This window comes from Leptonotus elevatus, chromosome 9 (genome assembly GCF_054856555.1).
Source record: "Leptonotus elevatus isolate MCC_2025b chromosome 9, RoL_Lele_1.0, whole genome shotgun sequence".
Lineage (NCBI taxonomy): Eukaryota > Metazoa > Chordata > Actinopteri > Syngnathiformes > Syngnathidae > Leptonotus > Leptonotus elevatus.
The window spans coordinates 7387283-7405744 of NC_141247.1; the positions used below are offsets into that span (position 1 = coordinate 7387283).

The window sequence follows — 18462 nt, forward strand, 5'->3', positions numbered from 1 at the left end:
GTGGAATTTCAATATGTTCCCAAAAAGAGGATTTGTGCTTGATGGCGGATTTTGTTTTGTGACGTTTTAACTCACAATGGTCCCCTGACGGATCTTCAGAGGTGTGGTGAGAGAATCCAGTGAAAAACCTGAGAGATTCACGATGGCTTTGATGGTGTGCAAAGACATGTAATATCTCCCATGAGGCTTGTGAGCTGCTCCAATTGTGTGTGCACGTTCAAAACATCCAAATAAAGTTCTAGTTTTGTCCTTAAAGGGGAAGTCAACCCAAATTTTTGGGGACAATAATATGTTCTATGCAGCCCCACTTGTCGGTATTTAGGTTAATACGCATTAGTGGAATTTGAGTTAAGCAGCAAAATAAAGCAGTTTTTATCAATATCAGAAGGCGACCATTTTGCCACTTTGCTGTCGAGTGAAAATGACATCACAGTTGCTCAGGACTCAGTTAATAACCAATCACAGCTCAGCTTCAGAAAACAGGTGAGCTGTGATTGGTCGTTGCCTGTGCCCTGAGCAAATGTCATGTTTAGACTAGTGAGGTCACATAAAACATATTATTGTCAAGAAAGGTTGAAAGGGATACTTGACTCTTTTAACCATTTTCAGCAGTAAAAAGTTAATATTTTGTCCAGAATGGTTCTTTTGGTTCTTTATTGAACATATAAACACAAAGAAAACACATTACAAGTCTAAAATATAAATTGAAGCAAAAAAAGAAAACAAAAATAGGAAGAAAGAAAATAATTTATATGTTCAAAAGGGGTAGAAGGAAGTTAAAAATGTATCTAGTCCTACCCCTTATTCGTTTTATGTTAATAAAATAATAAGATCATGTATTTCAACAAAAGGAAATGTATAAACCTAATCATATATACAAGTGCACTTTAACATATGCACATTTGCCAGCGACATATGTACATGAAATTAATAGACATATACCATAATACATTTATATACAATTTCCATTACACTTGTACCGATACGTCCCAAAAATTACAATTAATTTTTAACAGCTCATGTCTGATGTAAGTATTTTTTTTAAACTTTGCTTTTAAACAAGTTTTTAAATTCAGCAAGTGACTGACATATTTTCAAGTCAGTTCCTAAATCATTTCACAAATTAACACCTTTTACAGAAACACACCTTTGCTTAATATTTGTTCTTGTTTGATTTTTTTTGTAGACACTTGTACCCATTATGTTATAAGGACTCTCTCTAATTTCAAACAGCTTCTGAGTACTGTGGCAGAGTAGATTGTTGTGTACTTTATACATTATTTGTGCTAATTTAAATTTAATTAAGTCATATAATTTCATTGTATTTGATTTAATAAATAGAGAATGAGTTGGTTCTGTATATTTTTATCGATTTATAATTCTTATGGCTCTTTATTGCAGTTTGAAAACAGGATCGGCATTTGTTTTATATGCGTTTCCCCAGATTTCCACACAATAGGTCAGATATGGTAATAATAATGAACAATATAATGTGTATAATGATTTCTTATTCAGGACATCCTTAGTTTTAAAGAGTATCCCTATAATTTTTGACATTTTCCTTTTGACATTATCTATGTGTGACTTCCAACATAATTTTTCATCAATAACTACTCCAAGAAATGTATTTTCATACACTACCATAATTCTGACCTGTTGTGTGGTTTGTCTAGTTGTACCAACAACTATAAACTTGGATTTGTTTAAGTTTAATGATAATTTGTTTGAGTCAAACCATTTTTTTAATGTGTTTAGTTCATTCTCCACAGTAGTCAGAAGCTTCTTCAGGTTCTCTCCTTAACAGTAGAGAGTTGTCTCATTGGCGAATAAGACACTTTTGAATATTTTTGAGACACAACAGATATCATTTATATACAATATAAATAATTTGGGGCCTAGCACAGACCCTTGGGTGACTCCATGAGTAATCTTCAAGTGTTTTGATTTTATATTGTTAAACTGTAAGTACTGATAACTATTATCCAAATAACTGTTCATCCATTTATATGCCAAACCTATTTTGCCATATCTTTCTAATGTATTCGTTAGTATAGAATGGTCGATAGTATCAAATGCTTTTTTTAAATCTATAACAATTCCAACTGTATTTTTTTTATTATCTATGTTAGTAGATATTGCTTCTGAGTTACATGACTGCGATTGAGGTGGTCCGTTTTTCTCTAAACCCAAATTGATTTTCACTTAAAAGCTTATGTTTTTCAATAAAATTGTCCAGTCTATATGAAAATATTTTTTTCTAGAATTTTTGACAACTGTGGTAGCAGTGATATTGGTCTACAATGTATTTCTCCATTTTTATGAATAGGAATAACTTTTGCTATTTTCATTTTTGATGGAAATATACCGGCTTTAAACGACAAATTACATATAGATGTGAAAGGTTGCACAACATATTCTATAATACTTTTTACTAATGTCATATCAATGTTGAAGCAGTCAGTGTACTTTTATTTTTTTTTAATTTTAACAACATTTAATATTTCTGTCTCACTAACAGCATTAAGTCACATACTGGATGGATTTTTTTATGTACTTTATGTATCTATTTGTTTGTTTCTTGGCTCAGGGATTTCTTTTGCCAAATTACTACCAGCATTAACAAAATACTCATTAAAATCATAAGCGATGTCTGAATTTTTTTCAATAACAATATTTTTATCTTTTATCAAATATTCTGGATAATCAATTTTTTTAGCTTTTTTTAATTATATGACTTAGTATTTTCCATATTTTATGTGTGCTGCTTTTATTCTGCTCTAGTAATGCATGGTAATAATCTTTCTTACTTGTTCGTATAATATTTAATATTTACAAAATGTGTTTTTTGTAGGTCTTGTACTTTATTTCAGCTTCCATAGTTCTCAATTTAATAAATCTTTTGTATAAAATGTTTTTCTTTTTACATGCATTCTATATTCCCTTCGTCATCCATGCCTTATTTAGACCTTTATATTTTCTTGTGACTTTTATCAATGGACAATGTTTATTGTATAGAGAAATAATGGTAGACTGAAATGCACCGTATGCGATATTAGGATCATCATTTGAATATGGAGCGTTGTGTTCTTAGTCTTGTTTCTGATGTGTAAGTTATTGTTGTTTTTATTTTTTCATCAAAATAGTCTTGGAAAATTGCAAAGACCGGAAGATGATCACTTATATCATTAATAAGAAGTCCACTTTCTATTTTATGGTCAATTTTATTTATAAATATGTTATCTATTAGCATAGCTGTATCAATTGTTATTCTGCTAGGTTTCATAATTACAGGGAATAGATTATTACTATACATTGTATTTATAAAATCAGTTGTTTTCTGATGCGCATTCGGATTTAACAAATCAATGTTAAAATCACCACTCATTATTTGCGTTTTGTTAAGTTTTGGTGTACTGGTGCGAGCATGAGTAATCAACTTGTCATGTCGTAAGTATGCAATTGCTCCCCTCTCTCTTACAGTTCTCAGTTCAGGCGTCAGTTATTTTCTTTTCCTTTTAGAAGATGAATTTGATAACGTCATTTTTTTTTCATGTACAATTAACTCATTCACTCCCAGCCATTTTCACTGAAGCAATCCCCTTTGCTCCCGGCTGTTTTACTGGTTTTTGACTAATTTTGCTATAAAACATATAACCTACCAAAAGAAAGATTAGAGTCTATGTCTATTTGTTTCCGTTTTGCAGCAACTAGCATTAGAATAACACAAATATGTTGAAAACACTGGGGGAAAAAAGCCTTTTGCAACATGGCCCTGGTTGATCTCTTATACTCTGCTGCCACCTGCTGGGCCGTTTTTGTAGTAACTACCATTGCTTTAAGGTTTCTCTTCAGTTCAGAGGCTGAATCAAAGCCTTTTGTATGCTCTAGCATAAAAAAAAAGATAAAATGTATAAATATGTTTTTGGAGCCATGGTAATATTTAAAATAGAAAGCATTTATACATTTTTAAGAGAAAACGAGTTAATACCTTTACAAATTAGGGATTGGCACATTTTCATTCTGTGGAGAACAAATAAAGGGTAAGTCAACCTTAAAGGGATACTTGACTCATTGAGCCATTTTCAGCAGTAAAAAGTTCATATTTTGTCTATAATTAATGTGATAACTTTATTATTTTTCATGAACAATTAATTCCTTTAAAAACTAATTTAGTCACTTTCTGTCGACTGAAGATGACATCACCTGTCCAGAGGAAGTAGGTAACAACCAATCATGGCTCAGTTTGCTGACCAAACCCAGAAAACAGGTGAGCTATGATTGGTCGTTAACTACTTCCTCAGCAAAGGTCATCTTCAGTCGACAATAAGTGACTAAATTAGTTTTTAAAGGAATTAATTGTTCATGAAAAATAAATGTTATCACATTAATTATAGACAAAATATTATATTTTTACTGCTGAAAATGGCTCAATGAGTCAAGTATCCCTTTAAGGTTGACTTACCCTTTATTTGTTCTCCACAGAATGAAAATGTGCCAATCCCTAATTAAACACTTTAATGTAATGATGTTTATTTGTGGGATTGAATAAATGGCTTAATATGATTTGCCTGGAAAATTCACTTATTTTAAGAGTTTCATTGCAATTAATAAATCCACAGATTCGGACTAAATGCCTTTTGGAAGAAAGTCTTCAACACGTAACTCGTTTTTTATATTATTTTCAGGTCAAAGCAAAAGGTTATTCCAATTAGTTGTATTTCCCTACCTGGTCTCGAGGGGAATGTTGCTGTTCAGCACCCAGCTGTCATGAAGCTGTGCCTGGTCCGTGCTTGAACTGGTGTCTGCCCCCTGCACGCCCTGGCTGGCCTGACATCGCGTCGGCATGGTCTTCCTCTGCAGACTGACTTGGGCGTAAGGAGTCGGGCGGGCGCAGGTGCAGGCATGGGGGGGCGGAGGGGGTGGCGGCAATGGGCGAAATGTGAACTGACCACCTGGACTGCTGGGTAGCTCTGGAGAAAAGAGACATATAAACAAGGTTTTATCAGCAACAAGCTCCAAAAATTGCAATTGCGAAAAGTGACATAATGTAAGTTGAAAGTGTATTGTCATCGTTTTGACTGACGTAAATCAACTTCATAACTTTCAATGCCTTCTTTCATGCCTGCTTTGATGCATTCCCAGCTTCCCTATAAATAGATACTTGGCTGTCCGCAGCACTGAGTCTTTTAAGAACGCTGACTTAATCCTCACCCGCCAGCCCAAACTACCCATATGATGTTTATTATGAGATATGTAGCTCGGCGGAATGAGCTAGCCAGCTGTAACCCGCTCACACTGCTAACCTCGAGGTCTGGCTGGAGCTCTTTCAATCCATCATTTAACATTCTCGTATGCTATAATTCCTTCATGCACACCCTCCTCCCTGCTGCCTCTTCTTCCTTTCAGGCTTCCTTCTCACACTGATGACAGATTTTGCCTAATTGAATGTTTTGTTTCTTGTGTGTCCATGCTAAAATGATTCAGATAGAAAGCTGTACTGTGCATGTGTTTGTATTTATTCATGAATGCACATCAACTGTCCAGAGACTTTCTTTTTCAGTGTTTAGGGGGACAGCTCCTACCATATGTTTGCATTATGGTTCCGTGAACACGGCAGCTAAACAGTGAGCATTTTTCCCTAAACACCAACTATGTGCAGGAACATGGGGGAAACAAATAAAAGATGTGTCGCAAACCAGCTAAAACGTTTTAAGCGAATAGATAGTTGTGACAAAAACATCTGATATCTGAGTGCTCTGTCTTTTTTATACTCTGCTGTGCAAATAATACATTAACACCATCAGAGAACAATTGTATGAATATTGGCAGATGCAAGTGAGAAATAGATAAACAATAATCGTGTTCTTATAGCAAGCAGAAAAATGTGAATATTACGAAAATCTTGATCTCACTTTGCTTTAAAATGTTAAAGGTGGAGCTTACAACAAGTAAAAAGAAACAACAACATATTTTCCAGACATATTAAAACTGTCTGTATGGCTTGACAGTAGAATATTATTAAAATGTTTTGTTTGGGAAAATTAACCATCTCTGGCCCATCTAATGCCTCTTATTTAATTCTTAATTATTGTTCATTAACCAATTGGGGGATGTGAATACAACTAACCATATGCAGGGTTTATCCCAATGCTTTATAGGCCTAGGCGAGCCGCCATGCTTTTCTTGCCCACCCTCCAGGCTAAGCATCGGACTGTTCACAATTACAAGGAAATCTGCATCCTTTGAAAAAATAAGGGCAAGTGCCTATAAGGAAAAAAAATACACACAGAGCAACTTTTTTTCCACAACTAGCGTACAATATTTCTTCTTAAAGAAAAGGAAACGAAGGAGCAATAACACTTTTAAATGCCCACAATGGATGCAACTAGCAAAATAATCATCAAATCACCCTGCAAGATTGTGTTTTTCTTTTGTTTTTTTATTACAGCACTAGGAAAAAGTCTCAGGTAACAATATGTTGTTTTATTGCCATTTTAATTGATTTTGACAAATTTGACAAGAGAAAAAGTAAGTAGTGGGTCAAATTCCATTCTCAGGATTATGCAGAAAATGCAATGAAGAGTTTTCAACAAAATAGTGATAGGGGGCCGGTGCATGGACCAAAGAAAATGTTGAATGTAATTTGGTGAGGCTCAGGACAAAGTTGTGCACTAGTCACTGGAACCATGTTGTTCACCCCTTAGAATCAAAACGGCATCACCAAGCGGTTCATCCTGCGCCATGAACCAAGCAGTAGACTGCTTAAATAGAAAATAATTAATTAAATAAACACAAATTGTCAATCACCGTTCTTAGTTTTAATTTAGTTCCAGTATACATTAGAAGCTCTGGAAGTGTGTTGAAGAGATTAAAAAAGAAAAAAGAAAAATAAATACATATTGTATTCACAAATTGGCCTTAGGGAATTAAACTGCACATTCACATCAGGTTTTATTGGTCTTGGAAAGACACATCCTCGAAGTTAAAGGGTTCTATATTAATAGTGCAGGTGCATCTTAATTTCCTTGCCAGTGCAAGCCGCGTTTAAGCGCGTTTGGGAATTTGGCAGATGGCGCTGTGCCATGCTGGGCATTTTGACATTTTCTGTGACACACCTACGGGCCATCTTTTAGTTTGGCGGCTGAAAGTAGACTAAACTTTACACCTGATGGAACCACATCTAAGTATTGGTACAGGGTGTGTACCTCGATTTTGAATGTGAATATGATCGAGGTGCAGACAAACCTATTCTGAACTTTGCAGACGTAGTGTATCATGTCATTGCATTTTAAATCATAAATATGACAACAGCGTGCAAAAATCAAATCAATTAATTGGACACATTTTTATTGTTTCCATCATTACGATATGTTTAAAATCACTTGCTGGCTAACTTTAACCTGTTGCATGGCTAACTTTAACCTGTTGCATATACTCCTGGATTCTTACTGCGCTAAGCCTTGCAAATTTCAGAAAATATCAGTACTTTCTGTAACCGGCCCCTTTGCACAGTGAGACTGTGCTACGTGTTCACAGTGACAAAAATGCTCAGCATAGCAACAGGACTGACTGTCAATGGTCTATAAACATTGTTTGACACAGACTGTGATGAGGCCATCTGTCTGGCTTTTTCAACAATGATACAGAGAACAGTTATGATGACGTTTACTATGCGTGTATACATGCGTATTTCACATTAATGTGTCCAAAATGTCTTTGTGATTTCTGCCATCATACTGTTGACTAAACTATCAGTTTTGTCATCTTTCAAAGACCACTGTTGCTTATTGATCCTTCATCATGGCTGATTTGTCTTTGCTGCATTCATGCCTCCATTCTGTGCACACTGACACAATCAAATGGCCCTTTCATTAGTTGTGACACACCATTACTCATTTCACATATTATTTTTATGGTTTCACTGACACATGCAGTGCAGTTTCACTAAACAGCCCTCCTCCATAGTATTGCCCGTGGCCATCTGCAGTGATGCACGTTGCACACCCGCACGTGATTTAGTATTTTTAGTACGCCTAACAGGTTTGTGTTGAATTATAAGCGTATGCCAACTTGTAGTTTGCGGTCCTATTTTCTCACACTCCGGTAGCTCTTCTTTACACCGAATCAAATTAGTCGATTAAAAAAAAGAATCAGTATGAGCTGAAGCTTATTTCTTTCGATTGGTAAAATGAGAGATAAATGCATTTGTTTTATCATCTTGGGGTGCTGTTTCATCAAAAGTAATAAATGTGGAGAACAAAGGTTATTTTTTTCTGAACCATCTTAAAATAATAAACGTGGCCTGCTTGGGGGAAACCAACAGAGCATTTTTAGACTACACTATATTATGTGTGTCAGTCTTATACATCAGGTGCTTTATTTCTCTCTTATTCATCAACAACTGGGAGTCATTCGAGCCCTGATGCAATTCTCCTGCTGCCATATTTTGCTTCTTCTATACACTGAATGATATGTTGATATAGTACACTAATCAAATGCATACTGTACCTACATCAATTTGATTTCTTTGTACAGCAGATCATTGATATGATGTTTTATGACTTGTCATTTACATTTAATTCTGCAGTCTGACATTAAATACAATATGAACTGGCCTGATGCAGACACATTGTGCAACTTTGTAGCATGCGATGGTCAAATGAAACTAAGCTGCCATAAGCTGCCGTTATTTAAAATAATAACAATAATAATAATAATGCAATTGTTATCATGGTTTTCTGTTGCTCAGCTCTAAATACATTTTATAAATGCGATGTGATTAATTGTATCATGACTATTGGAAACTATACTAATCATTAGAGGTGTGCCATTTACTATGATTCAGAATCTATTTAAAATGTCCCAAAATCTCTCTCTCGCTCTAGCTGGATTCTGACTCTAGCTGGATTCTGAAGTATTCTGTTTAGGTGAACGGTATGGGATTTTTAATAGGTTTTAGGTTAACTAATGAGTACACACTCACACGCACGCACACATGCACACACACATTCACACGCACATGGACATACTCACGCACATACAAAACTGTGTGTCCTTGTGCTATATATATTTTTGCAGTAGTTGTGCTTTTATAAAAAAAAAATACAAATAGACTGAGAAGATTTTGTTTTACAATCCAGATTGTTCAACAGACTGACACCTTGAGTTAAAATACATATTTATTTCTATTTTTGTTCTATATTTAGGTTTAGAAAAAATATACGTTCCTTTTAATTTGAACTCACTTTCCCTTTTTATAAATTTGGTTTGTATATTGACTGGTAAAATGTCACAATATTTTAAGGTGGTTAAACGCCATCAATTCATTAATTTTTAAAGTTTTTAGTATAAATAATGGAACCAACAAATACAATGTGTGGGTAAGACCGACCTAATTTAGATAATTTTAAGAAAAACATGCCTATCTGCAATACAGTGCAACAATAAAATAAAATGTGACATAAAGTCTATTCATGGAGTTTTTAAGAGGAGGATAGCAAGAGCAGTAACAGAGCCTGTTAGATGTTCCCTCAAATTAAACAAGTTGTTTTGTAGTACAGTAAAGGCTGGGGTACACGAGCAAAAGAAAGTACTCTACTTAAGCACATCAATATGTGAATTTTAGTAAATTCATGTATTTGGAAATATATATCTATGCTGTATCACCTATCCTCATTAGGGTTATGGTTAGATGGTGCAAATCCTAGCTGTCTTTGGGCAAGTGGAAGGGTACAACCTGGACTGGTCGCCAGCCAATTTCACATTCACGCTCACACCTGTCGAGAATGTAGAGTGTGTCCAGTGTCATGCTTCAAGACAAAGAGACACCAACCACAAGCTGTGCTGCTCCAGATGTAACCCGTATAAGTCAGTCAATGTAGGCCAGGGGGGCACACAACATTTCTTCAGTTAGCCTGGAGTTCAGAAACATCAAGTCAACTCTGTGGGTAGCAGATAGAGGCTGGGGGAGGGCCCATTATAGCTTCAGAAGACATCCGTGATAGTGTGGAGCATCTTTTGCCCTAAGGTTCCTCTGGGATTTAGCCCTCCATAAGCAGGACTATGGAAAGTCTCTTATGAGATATTTCCCAGCAATCATCAGCTTTTGGTTATATAAGGGACACATATGAAGGAAAAAAAAATAAGACCTGGTGATTTAGTGGGGGGGAAAGGAACGGGTAACAGCAGGTATTTAGGCACATTAGGCATGCATCACAGTAGGTGGACCTGAAATTGCACTCAAACTGCATTTTTATAAAAATGGTGTTATTTAAAATTAAGCCATTTCTGCCACGGAACACACAGAGTCACATTTGCTGTTAAAGCTAAGTGCAAGTACAGCAAACAAATCACATTGGGCAAGGAAAAGAACAATGGTCATGCCCTCCAGCATGATTAGGTACATCTCTCTCTCTCTCTCTCTCTCTCTCTCTCTCTCTCTCTCTCTCTCTCTCTCTCTCTCTCTCTCTCTCTCTCTCTCGCCAACCATCTGCAAAGCATTGGACTTTGGATCGTAGTAATTTGATCTGTGATGCTTATTTTGATTTCAAAATGTGATGAAACGTTGTTTGACCTCTATAGAGCAAGAGCAATACAATCCGTTGTTGTCAGCGTGTAAAGGACATATTTACATTGTGTTGCATTGAGGAAATACCAGAAATGCCCGGATTTTGGGAATTGTCAATACTTGGCCATCCAAGTCACCCAAACAAACACCCTGCTCTCTTCTTCATACCATTTGGTCAGTGCAAAGGCAACTAAGAAACATTACTGTCACATATCACAGTACAGTAAAGTGTAGACTATTTACATGAAACAATCATCCCTTCCTGTCTAACAAGCAATCTTAGTATTAAAAAATAAATAAATCAACATTAATGTTGAACTATCCAAGCAAAAACCACATCACCCACCCAACTCTAAAAATAAAAGCTTTAGAATTCCCTTATAATCTATCTAACTTCTTAACTGACTCACATTAAATTGCCACACTTTATTCCACTGCGTGTTAGGACAAAATAAATATAACCACAAAAAGGTCAAACAACTAGAATTAGATGTTGCTGTCTTTTGTCTTCCCTTTACGTCTTGAGGAATCATCTTACTTTCACTGACCCGTTGTATGTATGTTATCATTTGTCTTTGTTATCTCATCAGACATTGTAATTTCTAGAATGGCTCAGTTTATTGTCGCTGATGAAGATGGCACGAACAATAACGATATCGATAAAAATAATAATGTTTGCAAGATAACGGGGAGTAATATTGCTAATGATCATGGTGAAAAAGGCATTGCAGAAGATGATTTCCCTGACAACAGCGGCGGTGATAACAATAACAACAATGAAGATGAAAACATTAGTAATAACAGTGCTGGCAGAAACACTGATAATTCTATTGATGACATGGGGCTTAGAGGGAGCAATTAGAATAAAAACAGCCATTGATTCATCTCTGCAGACATGGGGATAAACGGCTGGATCTCCATTTACCAAAGTGACACAATCATATAGTCCAATTAAAACCTGAAAATTCAAATGAAGAAACTGAGGATGCACAGCTCCCTCCTCTCTCCCCCAATCAATTTTCATACAGAGCATGATAATTAGGAGCCATGCGTCATCTGGCTTTTCCATATCAAATTCTACTGTGTGCACGACTGTGTGTGAGTGTGTGTGCATTTGAGTAATTGCTTGTTTGTAACCCCATCTTCAAAAACAACTCCACCATCATGTTTAGGCTTCAGGTGATTCTGAAAGTAGCTTTTCCCCGGAGAAGGCGTTGAACCCTCTAGAGTGGAGCACCAAAGTTCTAAAGCAAGAAGCTTAGCATCACTCAAACTGCAGGGGCCCACATTCTCCAAATTAGTTTTTCGGAAACACACTTGCACTCACGGACTATTTTAATCATCACCAAAATACAATTAAAAATCCATATTTCACAAAAAGGAAATTGACAATGTTTATTTTTATTATTACTACTTTAAGTTGCCTCTTTTTCACAATAAATCATTTACATAGATGCAGTAGATAGATAGATTTTTTTAAATCTGCAAATATACATACTGTATGCATGGCTGAACGATGAATTGCTTAATCTAAAAAAAAAATGAAAGAAAAAAAAATGCGACCAATCACGTGAATTTTGATTGGCGAGTGTTGGTGGCGATTGCTTGTAGTTTTCTAACATTAAGCCACGTTAAGCTTTTTCTCTACAGTGAACGTCTATGGGGAGGAAAAAGCTTAATACAATACACATAAAATCCAAAACTATTTGAGCCATGACAAATTAAAACACATCCGTACAAATTTATCAAGCGGTCAAATATTAAAAAGATTAACTCAGCCGTATATTTTGAACCAAAAGACAGACAGGGGAAATCGCAAATCAAATCGCAATGGCATTTTTTTTAAGAAAAAAGGCACAATTCGATTATTTTCAAAAATCGTTCAGACACACACACACACACACACATTATATATATATATATATATACATATACATTTCCACAAATTTACAGGTGACAAATGACCATCAAAAAACCGGCACACGTCGCCACTGGCTTGCTTGTGAGCTGATGACATGCATTTATTCAATATACTGTATAATACACTTATCCCTTACTATCTATTTTAACATTTTTGCCTCATAATTTATTTGTTCATTGCGTGTTTGTCACGGAGGACCCAAATGCATGTTAAACTGAACACGATTTATTTAACAGAAACACTAACAGGGGTACTGGGTAACTCTAAATAAACAAAACTAACAAAGTTGTGAAAAGACCAAAAATCAAAGTAACAACAAAACACCAGTGGTGACAGCGACAATGATCCAACCCAGACAGAGGGGAGACAGGAGACGATATACACACACACACACACTAACGACACAACAAGACACACCTGGGGCAAGACACAAGTGGCTGAGGGCACGGATTGGTTGACACGAGGAAGGGCAGGATTACACTCAAGACCAAGGGAGACACACAACCAAAAACAGAAACCAAACATGACAGTGTTTTGCATACAGCATCCTCGAATTTAGTTTTGGGATTCATTAAAAATGCTTGACATCAATATCATGTTTTTAGGTGTTTCAGCAATCTGTTGTTACAAACTTTTTGATACAAACCTTTTGAAAAAAGGATAAAGACTGAGAAAGAACGTCTCTCGCAAATGTTTTTTTAACCTCTGCATATTGGCTAAGATCCGTCAAACGGATGCCTTTTTGGTAGGGAAATGGGTGCGGGTTATGCAAATTAGGGGACAGGCCCGCACACTTCTATTTAGAATGAATTTTGATTTATCAACATACGCACAGTCGAGCGAACAACGGGCTGGTACGCATGTGTCGTGAATAATGACTTGTGAGTACGAGCATTCCCCCACATTTGTTAGCGATGAGGTTCATTGTGAGGAAAACCTGTTTGACAAGGTGCAGTTGTTCACCAAATAACCGCAATAATAAAAACATTGTAAAAAAAAAAATTCTCTCCCTGCATGTCAATCAAAATGCACATTTATTTTCGCATTTAGGTTGTGCAAGTGTGCCGAATGAAGTATCCCATGAATAGTCTTGTATATTTATACACACATGAGCTTAAGTGCCATTGGTGGCATTTGATTTAGTTGCATCGATGCTTATTTGCATCGAAAGTAAGAGGATAATGCAAATTGTTTGAAACTGCAAATTGTTAAGACTCAAGAAGTGAAAAATCACCACGGCCATTGGAGTATTGAGATTTTCTACGCTTCACAATGGTCTCCTCTTTCCCTCTTGCTCTTGCTCTCCGATGAACACACGCTACATCTCCCTCAACCCCAAAGCAATCACAACCAGCACACAAAGAGTATGAAGGATTATTGCTTTCACTCAGATGCACACACAAAAATGTGTGTGACTCCCAACACTAAAACTGTAGAAAGTAAGCTAGGCTTGACAGCAAACAAACCAATATGAAGAGATTCCTTGCAGGCTAAAAAGAGAGAAAGGAATCTTGACAGATGCTTCACCAACAAGAGAGAGAGAGAGAGAGAGAGAGAGAGAGAGAGAGAGAGAGAGAGAGAGAGAGAGAGAGATGGTAATTAGAATGGGCTCTGAGGAGAGACAAGCAGTGAAATGAATGCAAATGAATTCAGTGGTCTGGCAGTGCGCTACACAACCACACATTTCATACAGCATGCCTTTTAGACATGAAGCTACTGGCACAAACAGAGCAGGACTACACAGTAAACAGTGAGTGACATGACTGTTGGCACGCACATGCCAACATCGCACACGAGTAAACACTGACGCGCACGAGTGTGTGGATGCAAGGCAAATCATCGGGTCTGAAACAAATACTAGCCCCACAGTGCATAAGGAAGCATGCAGATGGAAAGACACAAAACCACAGAGGCACAGTGTGCTAATCCATGTAAATACCAAAGTGTCGCTTGCGAAAAGAGAAAGGGGTGAGCATGTTTGTTCCAAGCGAACAGCCACAGCATGTCCCAGAGCAGAATAAACAAAACCTTCTTAATTGGTGTCGATTTGGAATGGAGTGATGATTCATCATGCGGAGCTCGCCAGTAGAGTATTGGAAACCCAATCATTTCTAATCCATATGACCTTGACAAAGGGCCAGAGTTGGACTATAACTCCTTCTGCGCGCATTCTCTGACAAAGTCACGCCATTGAAACTGACGTTGCAGCTCGTTGGAAATGTAATCCACCAAAGTCAGATCACTTCACTGATTACTCAATCTCAGGCGGCGGCAAATCTTTATGAAGCACTCAATTCTCCACAGTAGTCATAAATCAGAGCACTATAAGCTTTCTGTGTCAATGATGGCACACAAGAGACGCTATCTCCATATGATGCTACTCTAGTCAATAGTTCCAATCAAATCAACAGCACTGCATTCAACATCAGGACGCACGCCCGTATTTCACCTCAAATCACCTGCAGATCGCCGTCAGTTGCCCTCAGCGACCGTGTTAAACTTGGATCAGTAAGTCTCCACTGAAGGAGAAAAAGGTCATCTGTGACGGGGTCCTGCTCTTCACTGCTATAAATGAGTCTGATGAACACATTCTTCTTCCTATCTTAACCAGGCATCGGAGGCTTACTTCAGGCTTATTACAGCATACATTATGCATGTTATGACCCCACTGAGATTGCAGTATGTAAATTGAAGCATTTAGAGAACCAGGCATGTGATTTGACCAAAGTGAAATTATCTGAAAATTTAGCCGGTGGTCTGGGGGCCGCAGGTACCCAGCTAGGTCCAGGGCAGCGCCCTGGTGGGGGGGCCAGGGGGGCGAAGCCCCCCTTTAGCTCATGGGTTTTCCGTGATTTTAAGTACTTTCAATGCACTCAGATGACAAAGAAATAGACAAAACAACAGCATAAATTTCCAATGTATATTGAACTATCCCATATAAAATTGCAGTTTTAGTCAACTCAAAATCAGTCACATTCAAAAATTATTTATGTCATAAATAATGTTTTTCTATTTTTTGCTCATTAAAACATTCAACATATTTACAGGAATATACAAGTGTTCATTCTTGAGCACAATCCATTCACATGACACAAACACTACTTCCTCCTAGACTTCATTGCTTTGGAATGGGTCTTTCTAGCCTGCTTCTGTGCAGCTTTGATGGTTCTTCTTGAGGCAGCCTTGCTCATTTGAGTGTCCTGTTAATAAAAAAGTAAGTAAATAAAGTAAAGGATTTAGTCTAAACTTGCATGCACATTCACATGTCAGAGTATTTATTATGGTAACAAAAAACGTTGCAAATTAGCTACAAAATAATAAATTATCTTTAACCATTGGAAATAATATTTACCATGCAATAAATCATTTAATCAATCATTCTTAATTTAATACATAATGCATAACAAAAACATAAAATACCTCATGCAGCAAGCTCTGGTAAAAACACAATCATTTCGATCATCTCTGTACTAACTGCATACTGTAGACAGTCAACATATTGAAAACTGAAAGTGCTAACATGCAGCATTCATTTGAGTTTGTGGATTAACCATGTTAAATAGTTAAGGCCATTTTTATTACGTTATAATATTTTCGAAAATTTGATTCCGATTAATTTGAAAAGTTTACCACCTACCTCAAAATTCACGACTCTATCAGCAACTGGTGCAGGTTGTTGGGGTGGATCACGTCTCTCCATTACCGCTCCCGATTGTGATGTCAATAAGGGATGGAGGCCATAAAGTTTTGGAGTTTTCGTTTGGGCACCAAAACTTCCAGCGATGGAATAATTTGTTGTTCTTGACTGGAGTTCTTTTACGTGTTTTTTGCTCTTTGCGTGACTTTCAAGAGCTTTGAAACCTCTCCCGCCATAGTCAATGGTATCACGGCACCAAATGCAAAGCGCTTTCCCGGCACGATCGATCTTCCGAATGAAGTCACTGAACAAATTCGTCACAGTCTTCTTTCCAACATTTGTCGATATATCCTTCTCTAACCAGTCCCAGCGAAACTTGTTTTTTACGAGTTTGTCAATTTCCTTAACTCGCGGAGCATCTTTGCGTTCGATCACGGACATCTTTCTTTAAACACTCGGCAAAAACGTGTGCGAAATGAACAACGGCATACTCTTATACCTTTATAACAAGCGCGTTTATTGGTCAACAAACAATGGCATACTCTATGCCTTTATAACAAGCGCGTTTATTGCTCAACAAACAATGGCATACTCTATGCCTTTATAACAAGCGCGTTTATTGGTCTACAAACAATGGCATACTCCTATGCCTTTATAACAAGCGCTCTTATTGGTCAACACGGAGACTTCCGCCAATCGCAAGATCGGTTTCATTTCAGTTGCGGAAACACTAAAACGGAATGCTGTAGAGAGACGAAATCGGATTTTTTTTTTGGGGGGGAGATAAAAAAAGCGGAATTCCGCGAATTAGCGGAAAAATCACATGCCTGGAGAACACGCACATTGTGGTTAAAAAGGCAGGACTGTTTGAATGCGGGAAGATGTGAGGAACGGCCAAAAACAGATTGGACATTAATAGAAACTGATGATAGCAGAGAGAAAACAGAAAGAGTTGTATCTTTAGTACCACCTGCAGACTCGCCTGGTAGCCATCTTGTGGTCAATGAGGTGAACGCAGGCAACGCCCTGGGTCAACTTTAACACAGTCCAATGACAAGTCTGCACTTGCCCTCTATTGCAACAACACCTTGCCGTTCCACTCCACCAACTGCACCTATCACAACGCCAGCCCGCACACACTTTAGCACACCGTCGGCCCGCTTTCTCTACCCTGCTCGCCATCTTTAAATCACACACACCAGGCGAAGCTTAACAAATGTGGGAACAGATGCCCCACATCAGACCGCAGTTGCCCTCTGCTCCTTGTGTCTCCCGGGAGACAGAGGAATACCGTTAGCAAAGTCCTTTGCTGTCTCAATACAGGTCTACGTTTTTACACACACGCTTGAATAATGTTATTTTTCTGTCAGTAGGCTACTGCAGAAATCTATTCAGACGTTACATCCTGCCTGATATAACTATGATTATCGCAATTACCTCCTGCTGCTTGCACTCAACACAAAACATACTCTCCAATTTATGTAAGCATAATATTTGTTGTCTTATTTTCCTATAGGTGGAAATGAGAAAATCAGTTAGTGAAGTCACTCAAACAAGCATGAATTCATACTGTATGATGGCCCATGATTAAAAAAAAATAAAACATGGATGTTGATTAATACGATACAATATTCCATTATTGGAAAAAAAAAATAAAACTGCTTATGGCTTAAATTAGTTTAATGAATTAGGCTGCTTGTTGCAGTTAAAAAATATAGCACTACAGTATAAAATATAGCATGTATTTCTACTGTGAAAATGTAGGGTTCAAGAAACAACTGAAAACACATTTTATTTTTATTCAAATAATTTTATATCCATCTGTCACTGCGTGCAGTGACTTTCTGATGTACTATTACACTATATTAAAGTTGTGCATTGTTCTTTTAAATACATTTGACTTGACATTAAGCTTCAAATAATGTGATTTCAAACAAAATGATTATTTTAAAGGTCGGCGACATTTCAAGCATTACTATATATAGTGCTGGCCATTGAGTAACTCGCTTGCCAGAAGGGAAACCAAGAGGTCAGACCAAATAAACATCAGCAACTCTTGGCAGACCACAAAGTAGCAGTGCTGGCGAAGGTGCATGTGGCACAACAAAGAGTGTTTATTTTCTTGAAGCATCGTACACACGCACGCATATTTATATTTTTGGCACTAGTGATGCAGTGTAACATGCGGCTGCCTTTCATGCAAATGGTGGGGGTTTGATTCCCAGACGGTGCTCCTATACCAGCCACAGTCGGTCCCAAGCCCAGATGAAAATAAACAAATAAATAAAAATATGCAAGTGACTGAATGTGGCCCCAACAAAATTCTGTATTTTTAAT

General features: G+C 37.1%; 1 protein-coding gene and 1 long non-coding RNA gene across 4 annotated transcripts in view; both read right to left on the reverse strand.

The window, feature by feature from the left end:
• The window catches only part of tenm1 (teneurin transmembrane protein 1), a 242043-nt gene that overhangs the window by 156443 nt on the left and 67138 nt on the right, over window positions 1–18462 (reverse strand). For all 3 annotated transcript variants that reach the window (XM_086085243.1, XM_086085242.1, XM_086085241.1), the window contains exon 4: window positions 4727–4970. In XM_086085243.1, the coding sequence (XP_085941369.1) occupies window positions 4727–4970 (244 nt within the window). The remainder of the gene's footprint in view (window positions 1–4726; window positions 4971–18462) is intronic.
• Window positions 15395–16942, reverse strand: LOC147168243 (uncharacterized). The gene is made up of 2 exons (XR_015095990.1): window positions 16126–16942; window positions 15395–15688 (listed from the first exon to the last, which is right to left on the reverse strand). It is a non-coding gene; the product is annotated as an uncharacterized LOC147168243 (long non-coding RNA).